At 39.0% G+C, this 26695-nt stretch overlaps 1 protein-coding gene across 6 annotated transcripts in view; it reads right to left on the bottom strand.

Annotated features, from left to right (window-relative positions):
- ST7 (suppression of tumorigenicity 7) overlaps positions 1-26695 on the bottom strand; it is a 1957536-nt gene that overhangs the window by 443506 nt on the left and 1487335 nt on the right. For all 6 annotated transcript variants that reach the window (XM_044088709.1, XM_044088710.1, XM_044088711.1 and 3 more), the window contains one exon: positions 2715-2830. In XM_044088709.1, coding sequence (XP_043944644.1) covers positions 2715-2830 — 116 coding nt within the window. The remainder of the gene's footprint in view (positions 1-2714; positions 2831-26695) is intronic.

The following is a 26695-nucleotide window of genomic DNA, read 5'->3' as shown; positions in this document are numbered from 1 at the left end:
GGGAAGGGAATATATCTAGTGTTGCACATGTTTAGCACTGTGTGCAACAGTGTTTGTGCATTTCCCGGTTAGGGTAGGGGATGGATAGAGAATTGTGCATGTTTGTTACTGTGTGTGTTTGTCTGTGTCTTGTGTAGTGTAACTGTTAGGAAAAGGGTTTGCATAAGGTAGTGTGAAGGGTCAGAGGTACAGAGAGGATTAGGTTAAGCACACATGACTAAAGGTGGAGTAGGGGAGTGAAGCTTACTACAGATACCTGTTGTTGTCACTGCATTTGTACTGTGTCACTAGTTATTTGCACCCAACAGCAATTCACTTTAGTAATTTTAATAGCTCTGTTCTAACCAAAGCAGTCAGTACTTGATTAATTATAATGAGGAATTAATGCAAACCAGTCCAACAACTCTCAGCTTAAGGCAGAAATAAAACTTCTGAAAAGACTCCCATTTAATGAGAGAGAGAGAAAACAAATCATACCCAAGCTACCTGTCAAGTTGGTCAGCTTAACATCTGAGAAACAAAACCCTGTCTGATTGTCTGTGCTCAAATATTTTGTTGACCATTTTAAAAGTTGCATTCCTTCCCTTTTCGGTAGTGGCCACAGAAACACACCAATTTTTATTAAGAGAAGGTAGCCTTTCAGAGACAGTAGAGAATGGATAACAAATGATAAACATCCCTGGTTACTGTGCAAGACCTTCTTACTTCTGATAAGCTCTTAGTAACTGCAAAATAACAAACTACTAATAAACAGCAGGCAGCAGCTACCATGTATATACATAACACTGGAAGGGTACAATAATGCTTTCCATTTCGACAGTGAACTGTCCAATATTTCAGAAAAAGCTCAAAACAAGAAAGAGTGTGCCACTATTTTGTTGAGACTAAAGGTAAAGTAATATTAAATGGTTATGAATGCCTGAAGAAGGCTACTATAAAAGTACCTAATTAAAATGATAGAAAAAAGAGAGAGAGAGAGGGAGAGAGATACAAGTTTGCAACCTGTCTTACCACAGTAATTAATATACTGGAGCACAAATTGCTATCAACAGTGTTTCTGTATTTCCCAGTTAGGGAAGAACATTCAATTCAAGGAGCGTTGAAGCCTGCACCCACAACACTACAGTATACAAGTAATAGATCACTCTTAATAGTAAGAATCTCATAGTGAAGCATACAATTTAGCAAGAAATTTTGCATCAAATTAAAAGAAAACTCTTGGACAGGCAGATTTTATTTGCTCTGTCAGCTGCCAGTTACTTCAAAGGTTAATTACACTGCTAACTAGAGAGACTCATCATTGTGCCTTAATATTATGTTTATAAGCTTGTAAAATTGGTTCCTTGCAAATGTGGACTATTAAGCAATTTACCATCAGCTTTAAAAAGATTTATATGAAAGCATTTAGGAAAGCAGAGAAGTCACTCACTCCTCCCTGCACTATTCTGTATGTTTTAATCATCCTAACCTTTTCATGCTACGGCTACAGACCTGACAAACATCCCAAACCTTTGAGAGATAATACTTTTGTTTCAACAATTTTATCCCTTTCAGCATTCAAAACAAAAGGGGAAAAAAAAAGAAGCCCATAGATGTTTTAACTAGAGCTGCTTCACAGAAAACTATAGAAGATTTATGAGTGTAACTGAGGACACAGACCAAGTCTGCTTCAGTTTAAATGAGCCTGAAGAAGCTTTTAAGTTGTTTTGCAAAACTTGAAAGAAATTATTGAATTTGTAGCTAAATGGTTTTGTAAAAGAAGGCGACGTAAAAACTGCAGATAATCTTTCAGTAATACCAACTGCAGTGCAAATATGGACATAAGAAAATGTTGCTTTTTGTGCTAAATACAGATGTCCAAATGCCATTCAAAAAAGAATAAAAAAATACACTAAATCTAGTTATGTTGTCTGAAGTTTTACTACATGCTTTGACAAGAAAGCTAACTTCCAAAGAGCTGAAACTTGAAATGCTGAGTTGAACAGTTTTTTTTATGCAGTGATATTCACATGTGACTGCCAACATGTGCAAATTTTAATTATTTATAGAGCATATATTTTACCTGTGACTATAGCACTGGAAATGTTTTCTGCTCTGAATAACTGGCTTGCATTTATATGATGCATATGTACAGTATGCAATATAGATTTGACTATGTTTTTTAAATTAGTCTAATCTGTGTCATTTTCATTACCTACATATATTTATTACTTTGCAAAATTTAGATGTATTTGTCAAGCTGTTAGAGTTAGTCTGGTGGCTGTACCAATTAAACTCAAAAATATTTGTATGCAATTTCAAGTGACTTTCTGACAAGTGTATATATATATATATATATATATATATATATATATATATATATATATATACATACAGTCCTACGTATTAATGTGCCTGTGTGTTTACGTGAGTTAATAAATGCCATATATGCATCTAGTCTTTACCTAGCTGTATCTTTTCTCATAATATGACTTTCTGTCCAATTTAAATTTCTTATAAGCACACCTTGTGATGACCCTTAGTTCAACATTCTTCTTTTTGGTTACCAAATATCAATCAACCAATAAAATGAGAAACCCTAGCTGGTAGGTCCCTTTCCCATCTTATGCATGGCTGTCAGGTCATATCAGGCCTCGGTTATTTCATTTTTTTAACAGTATCATACACCAGCAGGAACTTCTCAAAATGAAGAAATAGTAATGAAATATTCTTACTAGCATCTGAAGGCCGCAAATGATCAGTGTCACAAGTAAAAAATGTTTGGTGGTCCTGCGCAGAAAGATTCATATCGTAATATGTTAGAGGTTCCCGTCCAGTGACCCATGTATAACTATGGAAAAAAAATGTAACAATCAGTCAAAGAGATTTGCAAACAAATGTAGAGAAGACAGACTTGCAAATAGATGCACAGAAGATGGGAGTATTTAACACTCAAAGTCTTTTATCATTACATTTTTTTCTGACTTTTCTGTAAAAAGATTAAACCTGCCTAAAACAAAATTAGGTGGCTATCGGCATAGTGTCGAACAATCTGACTACTAATGATATAGATCTCTAACACTGAAAAAGCACCAGGAAAACAAACAATGGCTACATTTGCAGGAACTAGATGTGCAACCTAATGACCAGAGGTCTAAATGAATCAAAAATGACAGACTTGCAAATTCTCAAAAAAAGATAGACCACAGGTACAGAAAAGAATCTAGTCACAATCACTGGTAACTTAGGGTCAAGAGTGCACTCAAGGAAGCCACAAAGTCAATCATATCTGGTGTCAGTTAGGTAGAGGGATAAGGCCTTGATGACAGTCCAGACAGCCTGAGTTTGACCAGCAACATGACAGCTTGAGAGTACAGGTAAAGAAGATGAGACATGCCCATCTTCTGGGGATGGGTGGTGGTTCCATCTGGCTCATACCGCTGCTCTGATGACAGGGCCTCAACTGGACAGCAGAAGCCTATTGTGATGTGGGCAGGCAGTGCTGGAAAGATGTGGGACCAAGCTGGTGACAACAGACCCTGCCAGCATATGTAGAGGAGAATGCATGAGTGGACAAGGGAGCAGAGGTGACTTTACAGTCACAGGAGTGCTCCTAAGAATAATCAGGGACATGTCTGGGCTTTAAAACAAAAAAACAATCTCTTTACTGAGACCTTAGTTTCAGCCCAAACAACCCTCATGGCTGCCTCGATGATGACCTGCCAAACATTGGAATGCCTGATTGAGAAGAGGCTTAATTAATGTTCAACAAGCAAAGGGGACTAAATGACAAAAAAAAAAAAAAGAAAGATCAAGTGTGGTAAATGAATGAGGAAATTTTTAATGCACATCATAACTATGGGCATAGCAATGGATTCTTACTACAAATGTTACCCTTAAGCAGAAGCTTGGTCCAAGTCTGTTGAATACGACACATGGATGACTACACAGGCAGCGGATATAGCAGTCTGTCACAGCTACTGTATGTAGGTACATGCATTTCAATTCAACTACTTTTATTTAGTATCAGAATTGTTACAAGGCAAGAGGACTGGCACTGATGGACCATTTCTATCCATAACCGAAAGTAAGTGCTATCCAAAATATGGTTACATTTAAAATAGAAGAAATATCTTCTGAGACTCACTGAGGTACACCAACACATAAATACAAATTACTGCTATTGACATTATGAAAATAAATAACCATGAAATAACTCAAAGGAGAAAATATAACCGAAAAAAACATTCCCCCGTGCTGATTATGATGTCTGCTATATGACTATTAATTTTAGCTGCTTTTGTAAACAGAAATGAATAAAGCAAAGTTATTCATGTGGGACAGGACTGGAGGGCAGATTTGTGTGTGGGTAGGTATGTGTGTGCATGCATGCAAGCACGTGAGTAGATGTCTAAAAAGAAGTAAATAAACAGATATATAAAATCTGCAGTAAAGAATAAGTGAAAATAGAAATCTTATTACTATGTAAAGATGGCTATTCAATGTCTATTCTTGATTATTTTCTTTCATTGAAATGGATATAGGCTGAATGACTCTGAAAACAATAAAGTCCTCCAAACTAAATAGAACCTACTCTGATGATCTATAAGCTTAGACTAAAGCTATATTTCAAGAAGGGTGTTAGGGTTCTTTGTTTGTATGACTGGGTTGAAGAGTACTCCCTGTTCAGGAGTTGCTGCTCATTACGGACACACCACTTACGGGCTTGGTGCATATTTTGGACAGCACAGTATATACATACACACACACATATCTATATCTATCTATCTATATACATATATATATATATATATATATATATATATATATTAATACATATATTTATATATTTTTTTTGAGGGAGATTCTACCAGTTTTTCTCTCACAGAGTCACATCACAGACAGGGAAAATAGATGTCGCACTGTTACTGAAACAAAAACTATAATCTGTCAATGTAAGGCTACTACTAGAATGAACATCTCTTCTACCTTCTGTCAGAAAAACAAAATCACTGGTTTATAGATATGAACTACTTGTCACAAACAGGTGTTTGTCTATGTCCCCCACATCCTACACTATCTTAAAACTCAAAAATTAAAACTAAAAATGAGGTGCTTAAAACTAAGCGCTGTACATTAAAACAATAAAGAATAAGTCTGACATTACACAAAATAAGACAAATATGTCCAAACTGGGTAGATCGCACAATGATAAACATAGATACAAGAGAAAGACTAAATAATAATACTTATAATAATAACAATAATAATACAAACAAGCTAAAATAAATAGGCCTTAAGTGATTTTTTTTAACAAACACCACGTTGAGGCCTCCTGAAGTAGCTGAGGTAGCAGATTTTAAAGGTGTGGGGTCTTAAAAGCAAACAAGTGGACCTTGAAGGGTTCAAAGCATGACCTGGGAACCATTAACAGCCCCTGGGTGGATGAACAGAGAGTACAGGCTACAGAGTAGGGTATAAACAGTTATTTCAGGTAAGGGGACCCATATCATTTAACGTTAGATATACTAAGACTAGAACATTGTTATTATTAAGACAATGAACTAACTAACACTCAGTAAAGACTTTGAGATATTGGTGTGATTTGATAGTAACATCACACACTAGTTAAGCATCTGAACCTTGCACAAGCTGGAAGCAGTCAAAAACCTACTTTGCTTTAGCTCAGGTAACAAACTTCTTCATTCTTTAAAAAAAATAATTCTCCATTCAAGTGTTTAGAACAAAATCTTGTTCAGAGGCAGCAAAGATCACGATGCATACGTGCTGCTAGATGTTATGGAAAAGGAGAATGTTGGAAGGTGCTAGAAAAATGATTCTATTTTTTAATATTCATTACTTACATTAACATGTCAGCTAGTTCAAGTGGGACAAAGGAGGAAAGAAGGTTAATAAGGGTGAAAAGGGATGAGCAGAGAAGTAAACACTGAAGGAAACTGTCAAACAGGAGCATGAAAGAATCTAAGTTGCAGGAATATAATAGGGGAAATTAACGGTTTAAGGTTAATACAGGAATGTGGGAAAAAACAGAGTAGGAAGGTAAGGTCTCTCTACAAAGGATGATCTTACAGCTGTGAGGAAAGGAAGGCAAAAACCTGACAGTATGGCACTCCCAGTGAAGCTGGAGTAGGAAAAGGGAAACTACCAGAAAGAGAGCATATTAGGCACTATAAGAATAAAGAGAGACAAAAGTTATGAATGAGTTAAAGGGGGTACAGTGATGTGGTCTGTATCATATTGTCGAACTTACTATTTATCAAATAACTCTTTGTCGAACTCCCAATGTCGAAACCCATTTTTGTTGATCATTTTAGTGAGTATTTTCCCAGGGGAAAAAATGCAGTGGGCCATGATTGAAAATTTGCTTTTTTCCCCACTGTAGACCAATCTCGGAATTGGTATATTTATTTGGGGTGTGGGGGTGAAGCTCCCACCTGAGTGGGTTTTAAATTTTGTGCTTTTTTGTGACGAGCGGTAGTTGGACTACTGGTTATTTACCCTGGGAAAATATTTGCTTAAATGATCATTCAACAAAAAGGGATTTCGACAAAATGAGTGTGATGAAGAGGTATTTGATAAAATGCAAGTTCGACGATGTGATATAGACCCAAGTGATGGGAAGTGTGAGGAGACATGATCTGACATAAGGGGCCTGAAATATCAGTAGCCATGTTTAACCAACAAATAAAGTTATCACACAGTCCTTAGGATTCAGTTAAGGGTTACTGTGAGTGGTAAGCCTTACCAGAAGTAGCCACCCCCTCTCATTAACGCTTTCCAGTTCAAAGACTGGTCCACCACAGGCATTTTCCAGATCAGAAGAATCACTATGTTAGGTGGTCCCACCAGCCATGCTACAAGAAAATGAGGCATTCCAGGGCAGTGGGCAATGCTAATCAGCCATATGCTCTTCCCCAGAAACATCTACAGTAACTGATTTACACAGCCAGCTGTGAAAATTAACTCAGCCAAAATGCTTAGGACAACCACTTTAGTTAATGGAATAGGCCATGTTGCATGGTGTATGAGTGTGTTTATGTGTATGGCACTGTATGCATATTTGAAGGGGTATGACTGGACTAGGATGAGTGTGTGTGTGTCTGTCTGCTTGGGTGGCCACAGCAGAGGAGTTAAGTACAGCATGGAAAGTATGGATGGTTACTTGTGTGAGTGAACAGGTGAGCAAGTCCACGAGTCTCTGTTTTTGTGTGTGTGTGTGTGTGTGTGTGTGTGTGTGTGTGTGTTTGGGGGGAGGGGGGTGATGTTGGAAGGATGTGTATTTGTGTGTACATAAGAATGCTTGACTGTATGTATGACGGTATATGGGAGGGTGCATGTGTCAATGCAATGCATGGATCAGCGGAGGTAATTAGCAATGCAAAGTGATTTTTTCACCATCAGTGATGAGGAGCAACTCAGACACATGAAAATGAGTTGATAATGAGGTATTTCTCACTGCAACTAAAAATGTCTCCAAATCACTTTTTTCATGGTCAAGTAAACTGACCCACCTAGAGTAGGCACTTTACGTGACCACAGGAACATCTCTCTGAATCCCTGTCAATAACACTTAATTAAGTTGCTTAAAAACAAAGTGCAAAGGTGAGGTAATGGTACAGGTATGGGAATACTTTGCAAGAATAAAACATATTTTGTAAATGTTCCCTAGATGTTAGGCTACAGGAAAAGACAATTATCCTATGAGGGAAACATCAGAAAATAAACTGCAATGTGGCTTTCCAAGGTGGCTGCACACTGATCAACAGATTAATTTCAGCTCTTCCAGTATGAAAAAAGAAACAGATAGATAGGGGCCAGTAATTTTGCCAGTTTTAGTAAAATTCAGTTACTGGCAAATAAGTACACTACCTGAATGCCAGCAAAGAAGAAACTTGGAGAACTTGAAAGAAAATCAACTAGAAAGAGTGAAGAGAATACAATGATTGGGAAGAATTCTGTCTGCAACTGTGCAGCAAAAAGCAATTCAAGCTCCAGCTTTGGTACAATAAATGGCTTCCAATAATTTAGAAGAAAAAATAAATCAAATGTGCTCATAGCTGATTAAAATAAATAAAATATTGAAGGAGTATACAAACTCAAATAACAAAAGGCTGGAAAATGTAAGATGCTGTAAACAACGGATTTATGAGCACACGTATGCCATCGCTAAAAAAGATATGAATAATGCACTTGCTAAGCATGTAATAGACCACCCTTGCCATAGTTTTAAATTTGCATGGTTGCAACGTAGACCAATAGATATTAGAGGTGGACCATGGCAAGTGCAATTAGAAATTGATGAGTACGATGGCAAATTAGAACTAGTGCACATCTTTATCCAGGTTTGAACGAGAGTATGTCTATTAAATGTATGTTGAAATTATCATCATTCAAAAGATGACAGTTATTATTTTAAATTTAAGACGAGACATTAACTTAATGTCTTTCTGTTTTTTGGCAATTTAGTGCTGGTACCATTTAATACTTGTGTGTGAATAGTACTTATATAATTTACTTACATACACATAAGCATTTATTATGTATATTTACTTATTTATAATAATAGGATCTTATATGGTATATTTTAATAAGCTTGGTAAGAAGACTTAACATTTACATTAACAGTAATAATATATATTTTTTAGAATGGATCAGTCATGTGTTATATATAATATATATAAAATATAACACAAAATATGTATATATATATATATATATATATATATATATATATATATATATATATATATATATATATATATACATATGTATTAGATAAAATCTGTTTAAAAAAAATTTATCCAATGGCTACGAGGTATAGCAAAGTTTTTAATTGTGTTTTAATGTGTGTTTAATTTAATTTTACTGAACAAATAGGTTACAATTTAGTTGTTAATATCTTATTTCAGCTCGTAGATTTGGAATGGTAATGTTACTTTAAATTCCCACTTCTGAGCTGATTAATTAAAACTGCAGTGGTTAATTATGTTTAATCAAGTGTATATAAAGGTTTTTGTGGTGTATTCAACTGTTTTGTCTGAAGAAGGCCAGGCACTTACCTAGCCGAAAGCACTTACAATAAACAGTTTTTACAAGCAGTTTTGACCGTAGCCGGCTTCTATTTCTCCCGTTTTTGCTTTAAGATGCTGTAAACAGCTATTAAGATGAATTGATAAAAATTCAAACATTAGAGGTCAAAATAAAGAAAAGGCTGGCTGACTATGAGACTGCTCAAGAAGAGCTGTTTCAGAAAATGTTAACAGTTGCAGGACAGAGCATGCAGAGAAAACCTGAGACTTTCTGCTATGCCAGAGAAACTGGAAGGAACAGACTGTATTCATTTTATGAAAGCACAAGTAACTGGACTGGTATTCACAGCAGGATTTGTTAACTGAAAGGGCACATACGTATGCTCTAAACCTGACCATGAGAAAACCGTCAAGACCTGTATTAGTAAAGATGCAAAAGTGTTGATCCTGACAAAACTGGGGCAAAAGGGCATAGTATTAAAAATTGGAGACAGCATCATGTTTGTGGAAAATGATTATTCGCTGTGGAAAATGATTATTCGCTATACACCAGGCAGAAGAGAAGCTAATTTATCCCAGGGAATGTCAAGAGGTAGGTGTGAGATTCAAGCTGGTGTATTCAGCTATCTTCAAAATATTTTTTTCCTGGAGGAGCAAAGTTGTTTTTTGATGCAGAACATGCTAAAGAGCAAATACAAAAGTTTGTACAACAAAAAGTGAGCCATCAAACAGAAGGTGGCTCTGCTTTCATTCTTCTGATAATAAAGCTCGAAGGAGGCTTTGCCAGTGAAACCTTTATCAATGTTCCAAAAGAAAATGCTTGAGACAGGAAAAAGCACAGGAGTCGACTAGAAAAAAACAGGAGTGCTGTAGACTTGAACCAGTGTTTGTTGCTGAGAGATGGAAATGAACAGGAAGAAGGCCAGCAACACTGAAATTAATAAATAAATGTCAGCATCAATCACATTTGCAAAGTATAGCTTTATAATAACGGGTGGCTGAGAAAGACTGGGCTTTTCTTGACTTTGGTAAACTTGTGGGAAGCTAAAAGGCATATAGTTCACTTCATAAGTAATGTTTGGAAGGACACTAAAAGGGGAAAGAAAGAAAAACTAACTGTAAATAAAGCTACTTTTGTTCTTAACAGTGTTTGAATAAAGCATTTTCACCAACTGATGTATGCGATAAAAATACTAAAGTAAACAAGCACTTTTTTCTTTGTTCATTTTAAGAAATGTAGGCATTACATTTAAAAGGAGAAGAAAGAGTTGACAAAAGTACAATTAAGCCAACAGGCTGTAATCTTGGGCTGTTGGGGTGGGGGATGGGGTGTAAAAGTGCACTAATTATAATATATGTAGAGTAGACATGTTTTTTTCTTTTGTATAAGTAAGTGTCTGGATTAATGCCCTTGGTTTAATCTAATAAGTTTTTACTGTATGTGAGTAGGCTTTAAAAAGAAGAGACCACTGTGAATGTAAAAAGAAGTTATGTCTTACCATAACGTTCCATCTGTGTTGTTGATCTTCATTCACTCATTACTGATGTGTTATCGGTTCCATTCTTGGAACCGAGGCGGCCAATATCAAGCTCACATCAACCAAAAACTCTCGAGCCAAGGTCCTACCCAGAACGCTCTGTTCCCTGTTACCTCAGATTGAGTTTGCAAGTTGATATAAAAGAAGAGGCTACCTCTGGTCATAACAGACCTGCAATAAAGGAGTACATGAGATCAACCAAGAACCTCTGGAAGGGGGACGGAGGGTGGGAAGTAATGAATGAACAAAGATCAACAACACAGATGGAACGTTCTGGTAAAACATAACTTCTTTATCTGATGTTGTTAATCTTCATTCATTCCTTACTGATGGGACAGAGTCACCAGCTACCTGTATCCGTGGGTGGCCCTCATGGAAGGACATTCCTGAGCACCATGGAGCCAAAGGAAGGAAGGTCTACCTCTGGAGGCCAAGTCCAATCTGTAATGAAGAATAAAGGTATGAGGTTTGGCCCAAGCTGCAGCTGAGCAAATATCATTGAGGGTAGCCTTAGCATGGAAAGCTGCTGAAATTGCCATAGATCTTGTAGAATGTGCTTTGACTCTATGGGGCAAGGTGAGATTGTTTTTGTTGTAGATAAAGGTAATACAATTTCTCATCCATGAAGCCAGTGTAACTTTTGATACAGGATGACCCCGTCTAGTTCCAGAAAAAGCCAGAATCAGTTGGTCTGATTTACGGGTAGATTTTGTTCTGTCCAGACAAAATCATATTTGCCTATAAACATCCAAAGAGTGCAGGCAATACTCTCCCTTGTTAGGAAAGAACACTGGAAGGTCAACAGATTGGTGGATAGACCGCTCTGACACCACTTTTGGTAAAAAGGTAGAATTAGCTCTCAGTGATACCCTATCCTTATGGAAGATAAGATAGGGAGGTTTGATACACAAGGCCTGAAGTTCTGACAATCATCTGGCTGATGTGATTGCAATCAAAAACAAAGTTTTCTAAGAGAAATATTTTACATCACATGAAGATGCAGGTGAGCTGTTAGAGCTTTCAGAACCAATGCCAAATCCCAAGGTTGTACCGGTTCTCTAAAGGGAGGTTTTAGATGGATAACCCCTTTCAAGAAAGTCTTACAGAGTCTGTGTGACATAAGTGAAGAATCTTGAAAACCAATATGGAAATTTGAGATGGCAGCTAAATGCACACGGATAGTAGAGGCAGACACCCCAAAGTGGAAAAGATGTGCCAAGCAATTCAGTACCACCGAAAATGGGGCTGACAAGGTGTCTAATTGTTTATTTGCTGCCCATAGAGAGAACCTTTTCCATTTATTAAGATAAATTAGTCTGGTGGACGATTTATGAGATACAATAAGAATATTCCACACAGGGGACGAGAGTTTTCTTGCCTGGCAATCATTGGAAGTGGAGAAACCAAGCTGTCAGTTTCAGGGTTGTTAGACTGGGGTGAATCAGACCCTGTAGATGGGAAATCATCATTGAGGATGGATTGAGGATCCATAGTTGATCTAGCAGGTGAGACCAGAGGAAGGGAAACTAGACTTGTCGAGGCAAATATGAAGCAATGAGGATCACTCTGCTCTTCAACTGTCATGCTTTCTTCAGAAATTGGGAGATGAGGGGAAGAGGAGGATAAGCATAAAATAGACCCAATGGCCAAGCATGGACTACAGCGTCCCTCGGTGACTGCCCCTGAGAGGGGGATTAGGGCAAAATAGTTGCTGCACTTGTAGTTGGTTGGGGAGGCAAATAGGTCGCAGCAAGGCTGGCCCCAGCGGTTGAAGATTTTTGCTGCTATTATAGGTTTGAGGGACCACTCATGAGGTTGTAGAATGCACCTGCTCAATTTGTCCGCTATCACGTTGGAGCTCCTGGGAATGTGCGTTGCAATTAGACAGAGGTTGTAAGCTATCGCCCATTGCCATATTCTCAAGGCCTCTCGGCATAATGGGTGAGATCTGGTGCCCCCTTGTTTGTTGATGTACCAGACCATTGACATGTTGTCTGATTGGATCGCAATAGTCCCTGACGGAAGGATGGAATGAAATGCACCACCCTCAGTTCCAGGACAGTGATATGCAAAAGGGCCTCTATCTCCGACCAGGTGCCTTGGACAGAGTTTCCCTGACATAGCCCCCCCCACTCCATCAGGGAGGCATCTGTAGTTGCAGTGGTTACCGGAAGATGGGGGTTGAAAGGGCGAGAGCATTGTTGGGGATTTCGAGACGTCCACCAGAGTAAATCTTGCTTGCATCTCTGAGTTACACTTATCTGAAAAGACAAAGGATGTTGTAGAGGGTACCACTGAGTGAGAAGTAGCCACTGAAGGAGCCTCATGTGGAATCTGGCTTATTTGTTGCTTGTTGCCTTATTCTCTGAAGCCTATGTTCCGGAAGGGATGCTGTACAATTTCTTGTGTCCAACAGTACCCCTATAAACTCCACAGACTGAGCTGGGGTTGTGTTGTATTTCTCCCAGTTTATAGTAATTTCCAGGCTTTGAGCTGTTAATAGAGTATACTGCAGGGGTTCTTCCAGTAGACGCCTGGTGGGGCGGTGAGGAGCCAGTCGTATAGATATGGAAATGCCTGGAATCCTTGAAGTCGCAAGTGAGCGATAACTACTGCCATGCATTTTGTGAACACTCTGGGGGCTGTTGAGAGACTGATGGACAGGGCTCAAAATTGATAGTGACTGGCTTGTATGCAGAAGCTGACGTAGCTTCTTGAGCATTTGGTCATTTTTATGTGGTAATATGCATCTTGAAGATCTACAGAGCACATCCAATCGTCTTCTTCCAGAAGAGGAAGGATAGACTTTACCGTGGCCATCCAGAATTTCTCTGTTTTTACAAATTTGTTCAGTGTACTGAGATCCAGAACTGGTCTCCAATCCCCTGTCTTTTTTGGCACTAAAAAGAACCTTGAGTAAATACTGGATCCTATCTGGTCTGGCGGGGACCGTCTGGATGACTTTTTTTTGTAGCAGCTTTTGGATTTTGTGTGCTGCTGTTTCCCTTTGACTGGGTGGAATGTTGGGTAATACTCTTGATGAGATTGAATAAAGATGGAAGGGGATGTGATAGCCTATGGATATTATCCGTTGTAGCTAGAAAAATATTAGTATAAACTATTGAGAATATTTAAAGTAAGAACAATGTATAAAACTTTCAAACATTTAGACACTTAGTTGAGAGAGTGGCTTGACACGGCTGTACAGCAACGCAGCAAATGAGATCTGAGGTAACAGAGAGCAGAGCATTCTGGGTAGGACCTTGGCTCAAGAGTTTTTGGCTGACGCGAGCTTGATATTGGCCGGCTCGGTTCCAAGGACGGAACCGATAACTCAGTAAGGAATGAACGAAGATTAACATCAGATTGAATGTTTTCCTTTAGCAAATAAATGTTTGGTGCGAGTTGAGAAGTCTGCAGCTAAGGGGAGCTGTGCATTTTGTTCTTATGTTTCCATGGAAACAAGCTGACTGCAGGTGAAGGCAATAAATCTTAAGATGTCAGGACATTGTACACAACGAGAAACATAAAATTATAAGGTAAAAGGGCAAGCAACTTAGTAAAAAATAAAGTTTGAAATTCTTGTAAGTGAATAAGAGACAGCAGCTTTTCTGGTCCCTAAATTCTTCAATGCATTTACTAGAACAGTGTATAATTTGCTTTTATATAAAGATAGCCAGTGACTTTTTCTTAAAGCTAGAAGTAAATATTTTCTGAAAGCATACAAGCAGTTTTTTCACATCTGTGAGGGGAATAAAGATAAGCCATGAACAGACAGTAATTAGTGTAAGTAGAAGCACAGCTGTAACATGCGTCGTAGCATGGTTAACCTTAATTTTAGTTTGGTTATTGCCTTTGGGTGCAGCTGTTGATTTGGGACAATCGCTCCTATTAGGAGGGTTAAACTTCATTATTTGTAGATGTACATATTTTGTTGGTTTGTTTTAAGTTAACAAGTCATGAGGGTGTTCTGGGGATGTGTTTTTTTTTTTTTGGTTTATGGGATTTCATTAAAACACAAAGTCTTGTAAAATGTGGCATAGTTTCAAATGGTGATAACAAGAAGCAACTGTATATAGGATCAACCTGCCAAACATTAACGGGTGCAAGTAACACAAAAACTGGAAACAGAGATAAAAAAAAGCTGTCATACATAATAGGTGGGAATAATCTTCTTATAAATACTGCACTATCCATACTGTTTACGTGAATGGTCTCACAGCTATAGACAAAAAGGCAAGAGTACTGAATTATATTAAGGCATTTTTTTGCAAACAGCAACATTACAGGAGACACATTTGGAAAGAAGTTCACATGTGAGTTTGATAAAGAAAGGATTTCAGGATGGATATAGAAGAATATCATGTACAAAAGAAAAGAGGAGTACTATACGAATTGCTAGAGGAACTCCAATAGTGATAGAAAAGGAAAAAGGATGATAACTGCAGATTAGTGGTAGTAAGGGGCTAATGACAATGGAGAAAGATTACACTAGCATGTATTTATATTCTATTTAAAACTGCTGTTATAGAGCTTAAAAAAATTTGGGGAGAACTAATAAGCTTTCAGCAGGGAATATTACGTATAGATGGAGATTGGAACTTAATTTGCAACAGTGAGGATGTATCTGGGGGACCTAGAAGGGAAAATATAACAAAAAAGATTAGACTTATGAAGAAATATATGAAAATATTTGTTCTGGATGAATTCAACAGCAGGAACATGGAGAGAATTTACATATTATTCCCCAAGGTACAATAACTGGGCTAGACTAGACAGAAATTATATTTCACAGGAACATGTGCATTTAATTGAACGCTTTCACACACATCCAATAACTATTGTAGATCATGCACCAATAACCAAGATAAAAATGCAGGGTAATGAAGTAAAAATGAAACAATGGTGTTTCCCCTTGCCTACTTGTTAAAAAGAGTTGTTTAAGGAACAGGTAGTGAAAATTACTCAAGAGTTATTATGGAAGATAGAAATTAAGGCATAGCTAATGAGTGGGATAAAATGCAAATTGAGTTTAAAAATAGGGTAGCAATAAAAGAAAAAGAGATACTGTTAAGAAGTAAGATAATTATTTAGAGGGGATTACAAAGGTTAAAGTATTGTAGAATAAGGGGAATCTCACAGAATAAGAAAATATGCAGCTGCAGACTACTTAAGAGAAAATAAGAGATCACCTGGATAATGTGCATGAGTTTAGAAAGGCTGCTGTTAAGCATCTGTTTCTGGATAACAACTCCAGAGTACACATGAATTGGTTCAGCAATATCTACATTTATACAGAAACCCTTAAAAGCAATTTTTCCAAACCACAAAGACCTCCCAGATACAGATATTACAGTAACTCTTTTCATCAACCTCAAAAACACACTACTGTAGCAACATCCACCAGGACACATTCAACCACAACTCACAGTGTCTCAATGCATAAGCTCACATGGCAGATAACCTCACAATCCAATATCTTGGTCATAGGAGATTCCATTGTAAGACACACAGAAAGAAATCCTGCTCACCAGGCTGAGCACAGAGAAGGTGATGGTCAGTTGAGTATCAGTGGCCAGGATCTGCCACATCACTCATGCACTCAGGTCACTCAACCACAAGTACCAGTATGACTTAGTCATAGTCTATGTGGGGCATAAATGACCTGAGACATATCTCCCTGGACTATATAAAGAGATACTTGATGGAGCTCTCAGACTATGTATCCCAAGCAGTATAAGCCTAGCTTTCAGCAGCAGGCTACCTCCTCCAACGATGATGCCACAGCATGAACAGAATATAACCGACTAACAATTGGTTGAGTTTTTGGTGTCATTTGAATGGGATATAATACTATTCAGCCTGGGAAGATATGGTTGACAGACTACACTGCTTCAATAGGAATGATCTGTACTTGTCCCCTTCTAGGCTTCTGAATATTGGCTAATACTCTGTCTACTCCAGAGTGCCTTTTTTTAGACATTGTCAACCTGATAAGCCTTCATACATAGCTAAAACAATTCCCCAATAATCTACGGATGATACCGATCAAAGCCAGGAGTCCAAAATAAAAACTCCACTCCCTGTAAGCTCTCTTTCACCCTTTTGAATATATAAGTCTGTGTAGCACATGGTTTAAAGAAGCAGAAATCACCCCATTAGTACATGGCTATAATAGACCTGCTATTGCACAAAAAAAGACAAAAGGTAGAGGTGTCTCAATTTACATCAAAAACAATCATGTCTCAAGGCTGGTGAAGCAGTATGACACCCGTGAGCTTCTTCATGTGCACCTCACCATAAGCAAAGTTCCACATCATATTCTTGCAAGCTACAGGTCCCCCACTACAACCCAAGAAACCCTCACCACTTAAATGAATTGGAGTAACTAGCTATTTTTTCCAGTGACTCAAAGCAGACTTCAACTACCCTTCTACAAACTGGGAAACATACATGACCCCAAACACGCAGACACAGACAGTCCTGGACTTTATCAACATGAACTCCTCAGACCAGCAAGTCAGCACTACCACTAGAGGCACAGACATCCTTGACCTGGTTGTCACAAACATGGAGGAATGTTGCACCCCCCCCCCAGTGTAATGTCCTCACTGGTTGGTACACAGAACTGACTACTTCAAAATAAAACTTAAGACATCACTTAACTCATGAAATTTTAGGAATTATCCTAAGGTACGTTTTCTGCTTTTAAGTGATACACTGGCAACATTTTAAGCCTCCCCAACCCAGGAAACATTGCTAACTAAGTCATTGACAAAGTACCTGCACAACCATGTACACAGTTGCATAGGGGTAATGGCACCTTCTCAAAATAAGCAAAGGACAAACTAAAAAAACAAGCCACCCTGGTGGAATCCCAGAATAAATAGGTTGTATAACAAAAGGAAGAAATTCATGCTCAAAAATAGAAAGTAGAATGCCCAGCAAGAACTTCCACATCAAACTTAAGCAACTCAGGGGGATGACTTATTTTTCTTTTGGCTGCTCCCATTAGGGGTCGCAACAGCAGACTGAGTAATCTTACTGAGTAATCTTAACTGCCTAGTTCTGTCTACCTTGTGCTCCCCGCCACCTTAGCCTGCTCTCACACTCACCTTCTCTTTCTCCTTCCTAGTACAATAGCGACTACTTTCTCAGCCATTTCCTTCTGCTCCACAAATTATTTTTCTTCGGTCTTGTAGCCTGCTGCATCCTGGCTCAGCCCGCTATGCTCGGACTTATTCTGCTCCCCTACCCTACACCCCCATTCCCGTCCACCTCTGCTTCAATTTCTTTTATAGCTAGCCTCCATAATCCCACCCTCTCCTAACTTCTACTTCCTGCAACTCTATCCAATCAGAACACACCCAACACAGCTACTGCACTCCACCCTTCTATACTCACCTCCCCCTGTAACCCTGACCTAACAGTACCCACCCCTCCCTTTTCTCTAAGCATTTACTGAATCTCTTCCCAACCTTAATTACTGCCTCCCCCTCCCACTCTCTTGTACTCTCACAGCCTTTCAGTCATTCACACTCCCCTTTTCTCTCATTTCCTCTCTCACATAACCAACACCCACCAATGTGCTCTTTACCAATCCCTCTTCCTCATTTCACCCCTCATCATAGCCTCTCTTCTTCTACTCTTCTGTAACCTAACCTCTTACCACACTCATCTAATCCAGCACCCTTGCTCTCCATCATCCTCTCATTACATTACATACTACAATAACCATTACTGCTCTCCTGTATCACCCTCACTCTTCTTTATTGAATTCACTCTCCCCAAAATCAAACTACTTCCCAAAATTCACACACACTACAGAACAAAACAAAAATACCTTGCTCCCTATTCATTTATATCACTTCTCCTCCATCCTTTTAACACCCTCCAACTCTCTGGTGATATTCACCCCAATCCCGCCCACATACTATGCAAACTGCCCCATCCAGTACCCCACTAACCTCCTTGAATACTCCTAACCTAATTCCCAAACATTTCTTCTTCTACTCTATCAACATCCAGAGTATCCTTAAGATAACTGAATTTCACTCATGGCTAGCTCATTAGCCCCCCCCCCAATATAGTTACTCTCTCAGAGACTAGGCTTAAAACACACAACACTGACAGCAAATTCCTCCCTCAGGATACAACACTCTACACCTTGAAAGGAGGTGGAGTTGCTATCTTGTACTCAGACCTCCTAACCCTAACCTCCCCACCAAATCCTTCTCCCTCCTTTTACCCAGCTGACCTCCTTACAGTCAAACCCAAATATCACAAAACTATAACAATAGTTGCCATCTACACACCACTGGGTACTAACATACCCTTACTTGAGCAGATACTTAATTGGATCTCTGACCACATCCCCTAATGAAACCATTATACTAGATGATGTTAATATCAACTGGCTTACCCTCACCTCTAACTTCCCTACCACCTGCATTAACCTTTATGGTTACACCCAACTCATCTCCTTCCCGACATTCCATAACAAATCCACCAATTCCAGTTCTATCATTGACTGGATTCTTGTTTCCAATCCCAACCTCTGTCTTCAGCCTGAAACACTATGCAACTCCATCAGCGCCCATTGCCCAATACAAATCCTCTGACTCTTCCCCCACATTCCCAAAACACATAAATTCAAAGAACATCAGAAACTGACTACCTTCAACCCTGACAAATTCAATAATTCGCTCTCAACAATAGACTAGTCCACTCTCTTTACATTAACTCTCGATGATGCTGTATCATATTTTAACTCCATCTTCCTTAACGCACAACTCCCTTGCCCCACCATGTACTATTAGAGTCAAATCCCACAACTCCCCCTGGCTCACCAACACAACTTAGTCTCTAATTCAGAAAAGACACTCAGCTGGGAAACCCTGATCCAAGACCAAATCTCACTCACATTTCCAAAGATATAGGGGACTCCAAAATCTTACTAAAAAACACATTAATAATGATAAAAGGAATTTCTGCCATCAATCCCAGACTACACATTCCAGAAACCCAAAAAAGTCCTGGAACACTATTAACCAAATACTCCACCCAGGAAGTCCTTCAACACTCAACCCTTGCCCCAACAACACACCCCTGAAACTGCATCTTATCCATCTTTAATTCTTACTTCATTGACACCATAAGCAAACTTATACAGACTTCTAACCCACCCCAACCCTCACCGCCCACAACTCCCCATATAAATAATTCCCCCTTCTCTCTAAGACCAGTTCCCACAAGCTACATTAAAAACTCCTCCTTAAACTCAAACCATGCTCCCCATCAGCTGACAACCTGCTATTTCTCCTTCTAAAAAATTTCTGTTATGTCAGTAGCCAGTTTCCATCCTAATTAACTGCTCTATCTCTGAATCAACTGTTCCTACTCTATGGAAAAGATTATATATGATACCCATATACAAAGGTGGTAATTCCACAGAACTTCCAACCAATTGCTATACTTTCTCCCCTCTCCAAAATGCTTGAACACTGTGTACGCAAACAAATCTTAGCCCATTTCATTCAAGGTAACCTGATCACCTCTACCCAACATGGCTTCAGCCCACACCACAGCACCTCCACTGCTCTCATCTCCTTTACCAATGCCATTTCCTTAGCCAGAGATAAACTCGTGTCCTGCCTATTTTTTAGATCTGTCCAAAGCCTTAGACACTGTTTCATATCCTATCCTCCTCTCAAAACTCTCCCAACTCAGCCTGTCCACAGCAATTACATCCTGGTTTAACACCTACCTTTCTGATTGACAGCAATCTGTTAAATGACTCTCTGCTCTTCCCACCTTTCTCCCCATCAAAACTGGCATCCCACAAGGCTCCATTCTTGGACCTCTTTAACATCTTCACCAATGAACTCCACAAATCCTGCCTTCAGTCATCCCTCATACAGCATGCTGACGACTCTACTATTATAACCAAAGCTGTCAACCCAGCTGAACTGCTTACCCTCACACAAACATTCAACCTCACAGAAACCTGGCTAACAAAAAAAAAAAACTCATACTTAACCCCACAAAAACAAAACTCTTCCTCTTCCTCCCAGAACCTCTTGACCACCTTTAAATCCTCGTTCAACATTTAGGTTCATAGGTTCATACTAGGCTATCAGCCCTGGGGCAATTATAAGCCTAGCCCGATTCTGTATGGCTTACGCCACCCCTTGATTTGAGTATACTGTGCCCTTTTTAAGGTTTAGTTTACTGTGCCTCTGTCTAATAGTGACATGGGAGTAATCCCTGGGACAAACCTACGATCCCCCATCCACCTATCGAGATTCTTCTTGAAGAGATTCAGTGAGGTGCTCTGCCTCACATGAACTGGAATTCTATTCCAGAGCGAAGGGAGCCTCTGGGTTATGAACCTGCCCTCCAGCAAGTTCTATTTATTTCTGTGCTGAGGTTCAAGTCCCTCAAGCGTGTGGCTCTAAGGAATTTAGATTTACTGAGGTGGAGCATGTCCATTAATTCTGGATTTGACATAGCTTTGTATGTCAGGCATAGATCGCCTCAAGTAGGCGGTATGCAACTGAGTAGAGCTGCAGTTTTTTTAACTGAGCAGCATATGGCATCTGTTTGAGACCCTTGATCCTCTTGGTGAGATACTTTTGGGGTCTAATTGCTGCAGGTGTCGGGTAAGGTACATCCCAAAAGGGGCATTGTATTCTATGATGGGCCTGATGAGGGATGAATAAAGGGGCACGATTACCTCTCTTGATCTAGATGTGAAACCCTTCGTGATGAGGTGGGCTATGTAGAAGGTCTTTCTAACCACTTTGGCAATGTGGTTTTCAAAGGAGAGATTGCTATCAACTTGGGTCCCCAGGTCCCTAATAACTTTCTCTGTACTTAATGGGTTTCCGCCTATGTGGTAATTTGTGGGCACATTGTTTTTGCCAAAGGGTATGACTATACATTTTTTGGCATTTAGCTTTAAACCATGGCGCTGGCACCAGTTATCTGTCTCTGTGAGACCTTTTTGAAGGATGTTTGTGTCAGCTGGAGAGTCGATTATGGCGCCCAGTTTGCAGTCATCTGCGAACTTGGTGAGCCATAGTCCTCCCACATTTGCCTGTACCTCGGAAAAGTATATACCAAACAAGAGTGGTCCCAGGACAGAACCCTGTGGGACACCACTTGTGAACTGTTTCGAGTCTGACATGGCTCCAGCAACTCTGACTCTGTGGGTTCTGTCTTTGAGCCAGTTTGCGACCCATCTTGTGACATAGGGGTTTATATTTAAGCTGGATAGCTTATCTATGATGCCCGAGTGGGGTATTGTGTCAAATGCCTTTGCAAGGTCCAGATAGGCTGTGTGGACTACCTTCTCTTCATCTATGGCTTTGGTGACTGTTTCGAATAAGTCAACCAGGTTCAAAAGGCAGGATCTGCCCTTGACAAAGCTAATGTCTTTGTTTATGAGCTCCATGATGATCCTCTCCATAGCCTTGCAGACTAAGCTAGTCAGGCTTATGGGGCGATAGTTTCCAGGGTCCGTAGAGGCTCCACCTTTGTGGAGTGGGACCACTGTTGCCGTACGCCATTCTGTGGGCACATATCCTGTAGTGAGGCTGAGATTGTATAGCTGTTTTATTTGAGGGATTAGTTCCTCTTGGAGTTCATGTAGGACGCAACCTGGGACGCCATCTGGTCCCATGGAAGCAGTGTTTTTTGCTTTGGAGAGGGCAGCCTTCACCTGAGCATCAGAGATGTTTGGGAGGCAGCCCTCTGCCGGGATAGATACTTGCTCTTTTGGGCGGGAGGGGGTGGAGAAGTTTGCACTGAACCTGTCTGCCAGGATATTGGCGGTCTGTGGGTTCAGTATATTTTTTGTCATTTAGAATCAACTCAGAACAAATCTGGGAGTTGTATTCCAGGTTCCAAACATAACTGAAAAAAGCCTTATGATTGTCTTTGGTGTCCTGTGCAATTTTTCTCTTGAAGCTAGCCTTGGAAGATTTTATGAGGGATCGTAATTTTTTGCTAGTACTGATCAGAGATGCCTTCCCTATTAGGGATTTTGCTCTATCATGTAGTAGTTTCTTCACATAACACCATAATCTCTCCTGAAACCCAGGCAAAGCTCCTAGGAGTAATCATAGATGACCAACTGAAATATGACCTACACATTCATCACTGTATTAAGAAACCCACCAAAATCCTGACCTCCTTTACAGAAACAAAAGATACATCACCCCTGATTCTAGAATAACACTAGCCAGTGCTTACCTCCTTCCCAACCTCTTCTACAAATCTTTACTAACCTTCAGTCTTCTCTACTCTCCAAAATTGAATCTACCTATAACAAAGTTGCTAGATTTGCTACTAATTTGCCATCCAAAACTCACCACTGTCAGGTCCTTAGGTCACTCAACTGGCTTGAGTTTCCAAACCACCTCAAATTTACCTAACTACTCATCATCCTCTCCATCAATAAACCTTCATCCTTTCCAAGCATTTCCTCACTAGTCTCAGTTTATACCCCTTCCCGACCACTTAGGAGCTCTGATCAATGTCTGTTGAAAATTCACAAAGCAAAAAAATCTGCAGGACAGAATCTATACAGTTACTCACCCACCATCTTAATGAACAAGCTTCCCTTGACCCTAAGAAGTATACACCAGATGTACAAATTTAAGAAATCACTCAAAACAATATCTAAATCACATCTGGACAAGTCCCTGTAATTTACCTCCCTGAATACTCCACGCTATCTTTCTCCAACCTACCTACTTTTCTACTATGACAATTTCCTGACTCTTTACAGGCTACATCACTTATCAATTTTGGACTTCTGCTGTACTACCTATAAACCTAACATCACTTATCAATTCTTGACTTCTGCTGTACTGTCTCAGAACCTATTCCTTCTAATTCCACCTCCTGTAGATTACCATTATTAAAAGGCTGATCTGTCCACTGTCTACTATCCCTCAAGTTTGTGTCACTTTTATAACTATCAGTTTTAACTATAATTGTATATAACTCTGTCTTGCCTTCATTATTGTAAATGCATTTGTAGACAGTATCATTGTATTTCACATTTACTGTAACATGTATTCTTATATAATTGTACGTTGAAGCTTTTCTGCCCAGGCCTCTGCTAAAAAAAAGGGCTTTGATCCAGTTGGATTATCCCGGTCCACAAATGTCAAATAAAAAATACATAAAATTTGTATTCCCAATTGCAGTCATCCCTATTGGCAGAATCTCCTTTCTACATTCCCATGTTGACTTGGTTCTTAGAATACTTTCTGCTACCTTATAAATATAATACTCTGTTTGGCTACTGTTATCCTCCTTAAGGATCTGTATGAAAATTCCAGTCTCTCCTTGTTTCTTGAGCTTCCCCAGTTTCATCACCACCTCTTTCCACTTTGAATTATACGTTTCTGCTTGTGCTATGTATAGCAGCCTTAACTATGTGGCTCTGCAATACCTCTTTAAAACGGGTAACCCAAACCACCTTGTTCAATGGGAAGAATCAGCTTATCCCACTTAACTCTTGCTGTCTTCCCTGTCCAGATAAAATCCTTCAGCTCTTTTTTAACCAATATCCCCAACTTCTCCTCTGGTTGATAAAAATATGCCTGACTTGTGTATACAGCTGACTAAAAATATTTTAACTGCTTGTATCTTGCTATCCATAGCCATAAAAAAGAGCTTCCAGTTTCAAAGTTTTTGTATTATCTTTTGTTTCACACTATTGATATAGACTTAAATATAAGCGCTGAGAAGGGCCATAATGATAAAAAGAGGAATGGCTGTGTCATTAATGAAGAGAGGGTGAATGATATTGTCCCTTTAGAAGATGCTAATGTAGGCAATTATGACACAGGGAATACAAGTAATGGCGAGCGAAATGTGAATGTACCAGTAGTTCGTAGTAAGGTTACAGGTCCCAGTACCAATGCCAGTATAACAACAGATGTGGTTGGAATGAGGCAAATGAATGGTGAAGTAATAGGAACTTATAATTACAATAAGGAACGCCCTTTCCCGATCAGAATGGACAGAAGAGAGGGGAGAATGCGTTCAGTAAGTCGAGGGAGACAGAAAAGGAAGCTGTCCCAAGACAGGGATACCAACCACAGTATAAAAAAGATGTGGGAAGGGAGGAAGAACAATTAGTCTTCAATATTTCAAAACGAATGCTGACTGAAGAAGAAACAGTGGTATTGAATAAAGGTCTCACCTTTATACCCACATATAGTAGTTTACATGAAGAGACGGTTAGGGACTTTAAATTATATGTTAGGAACCTATCTTTGAAGATTTTCTTCAAAGATCAGGAACAGACTTACAACACTAGAGAACTGAGAAAACCCAGCGTGTTCGTACCACCTTTTCATCCCCTGTTGACAGCATACAGTAGATTGGTGGAGAACGATATAGCCGCATTATATGACAGTAGAGCTAATAAAACACCTAGAAAGAAGTTCAATCTAACGTATAGACAGCGAGAATCCCTTAAGAACCTGATGAATGATGAAACTTTGATGATTAGACCAGCAGATAAAGGTGGGGGTATCGTTGTCATGGATAGGACTCAGTATATAGATGGAATGAAACGAATGCTAGGAGACAATACTTACTATAAAAGTATAGGAGAAGAGATGGTCTATACGGTAATTCATAAAATACAGAATACCTTACAAGATTTATATAGAGCTAATGCTATAGATAAGGAAATGTTTGAGTTCATGTATGTTGAATATCCCTTGATACCAGTACTCCATGGACTCCCCAAGATGCATAAGAATATAAGGGACCCCCCGTATAGACCGATAGTGTCCGGGAAAGGTTGGTCAACTGAACCGCTCTCAATATATGTGGAAAAACAGCTTAGACAGTTTGTAGATAGAGACATCAATATATTGAGGGATACTAAGCAATTTCTGCTGGAGTTGAATGATTTTTTCAAGGGTTATGATACTATGAAATGTTTTTATATGGTCTCATTGGATGTGAAGTCATTATTTACAGTGATACCCAATGTTGATGGAATTATTAAATTGGGTAATTATCTTGAACGTAACTCTGAAATGCATTCATCCAGAATTGAGCTTTTGTTGTATTTTTTAGAGCTGATTCTGGAATCCAATGTGTTTAGCTTTGAAAACAACTTTTATTTACAGAGGGATGGCGTGGCTATGGGCACGTCATGTGCCAATAGCTACGCCAACCTCTATATGGCAGAATGGGAATATGAAAAACTTTTTCAGATGTCTTTATTTAGGAACTATGTTTCATTTTATAAACGTTTCGTGGATGACCTGTTCCTTATTTGGACAGGCACACCTAATGAATTAGCTGAATTCATGGAACAAGTCAACATTAGTAACACACATCTTAAATTTACGTATGAATATTCTGAGAATAAACTTCCTTTTCTTGACATTTATATAGAGAAATTGGAAAATGGAATGATGAACACAGGAGTATACAGGAAGAAGTGCCACAAAAATGCACTTTTACATAGAACAAGTATGCACCCGGGATATGTGTATCAAAATGTGGTAAGGGGACAGGCCATACGTACATCTAGGTACAATCCCACTGACACAGGTTTTGTCAAAGAAATTAGTGAGCTAACTGATAGATTTAGGAGTAGAGGATACTCAGAAAGAGATATTAATAGAGGCCTAGTAGAAATAAGATATGCCTGACTTGTGTATACAGCTGACTAAAAATATTTTAACTGCTTGTATCTTGCTATCCATAGCCATAAAAAAGAGCTTCCAGTTTCAAAGTTTTTGTATTATCTTTTGTTTAGTCTCTTCCCACATATCCTTACCCGCCACACCAGAATCGTTTTTTTAATCCGTACTCCTAAGTATTTCATTTTGTCCCCATAAATATGGCTATTGCTGAAGCAATTTGTGTGTGGGTACATAATTTACAGTTACTGACTTTGTTTTAGCTTCATTAATTTTGTATCCCAAAAATATTTCAAACTGTATCAAAATGTTATACAACACTAAAATGCCCTTTCCTGGATTTATCAGGCATTAAATATCTGCAAAGATAGCCAGCTTTTCTTGACTACCATACCATCTACATCCTTGAATTTCTGATTACCTTATTTTCTTTGCCAATGGT

Source organism: Protopterus annectens, chromosome 11.part0 (genome assembly GCF_019279795.1).
Source record: "Protopterus annectens isolate FY-2018-M chromosome 11.part0, PAN1.0, whole genome shotgun sequence".
Classification (NCBI taxonomy): Eukaryota; Metazoa; Chordata; order Ceratodontiformes; family Protopteridae; genus Protopterus; species Protopterus annectens.
This window is presented reverse-complemented; position numbering and strand designations above follow the sequence as displayed.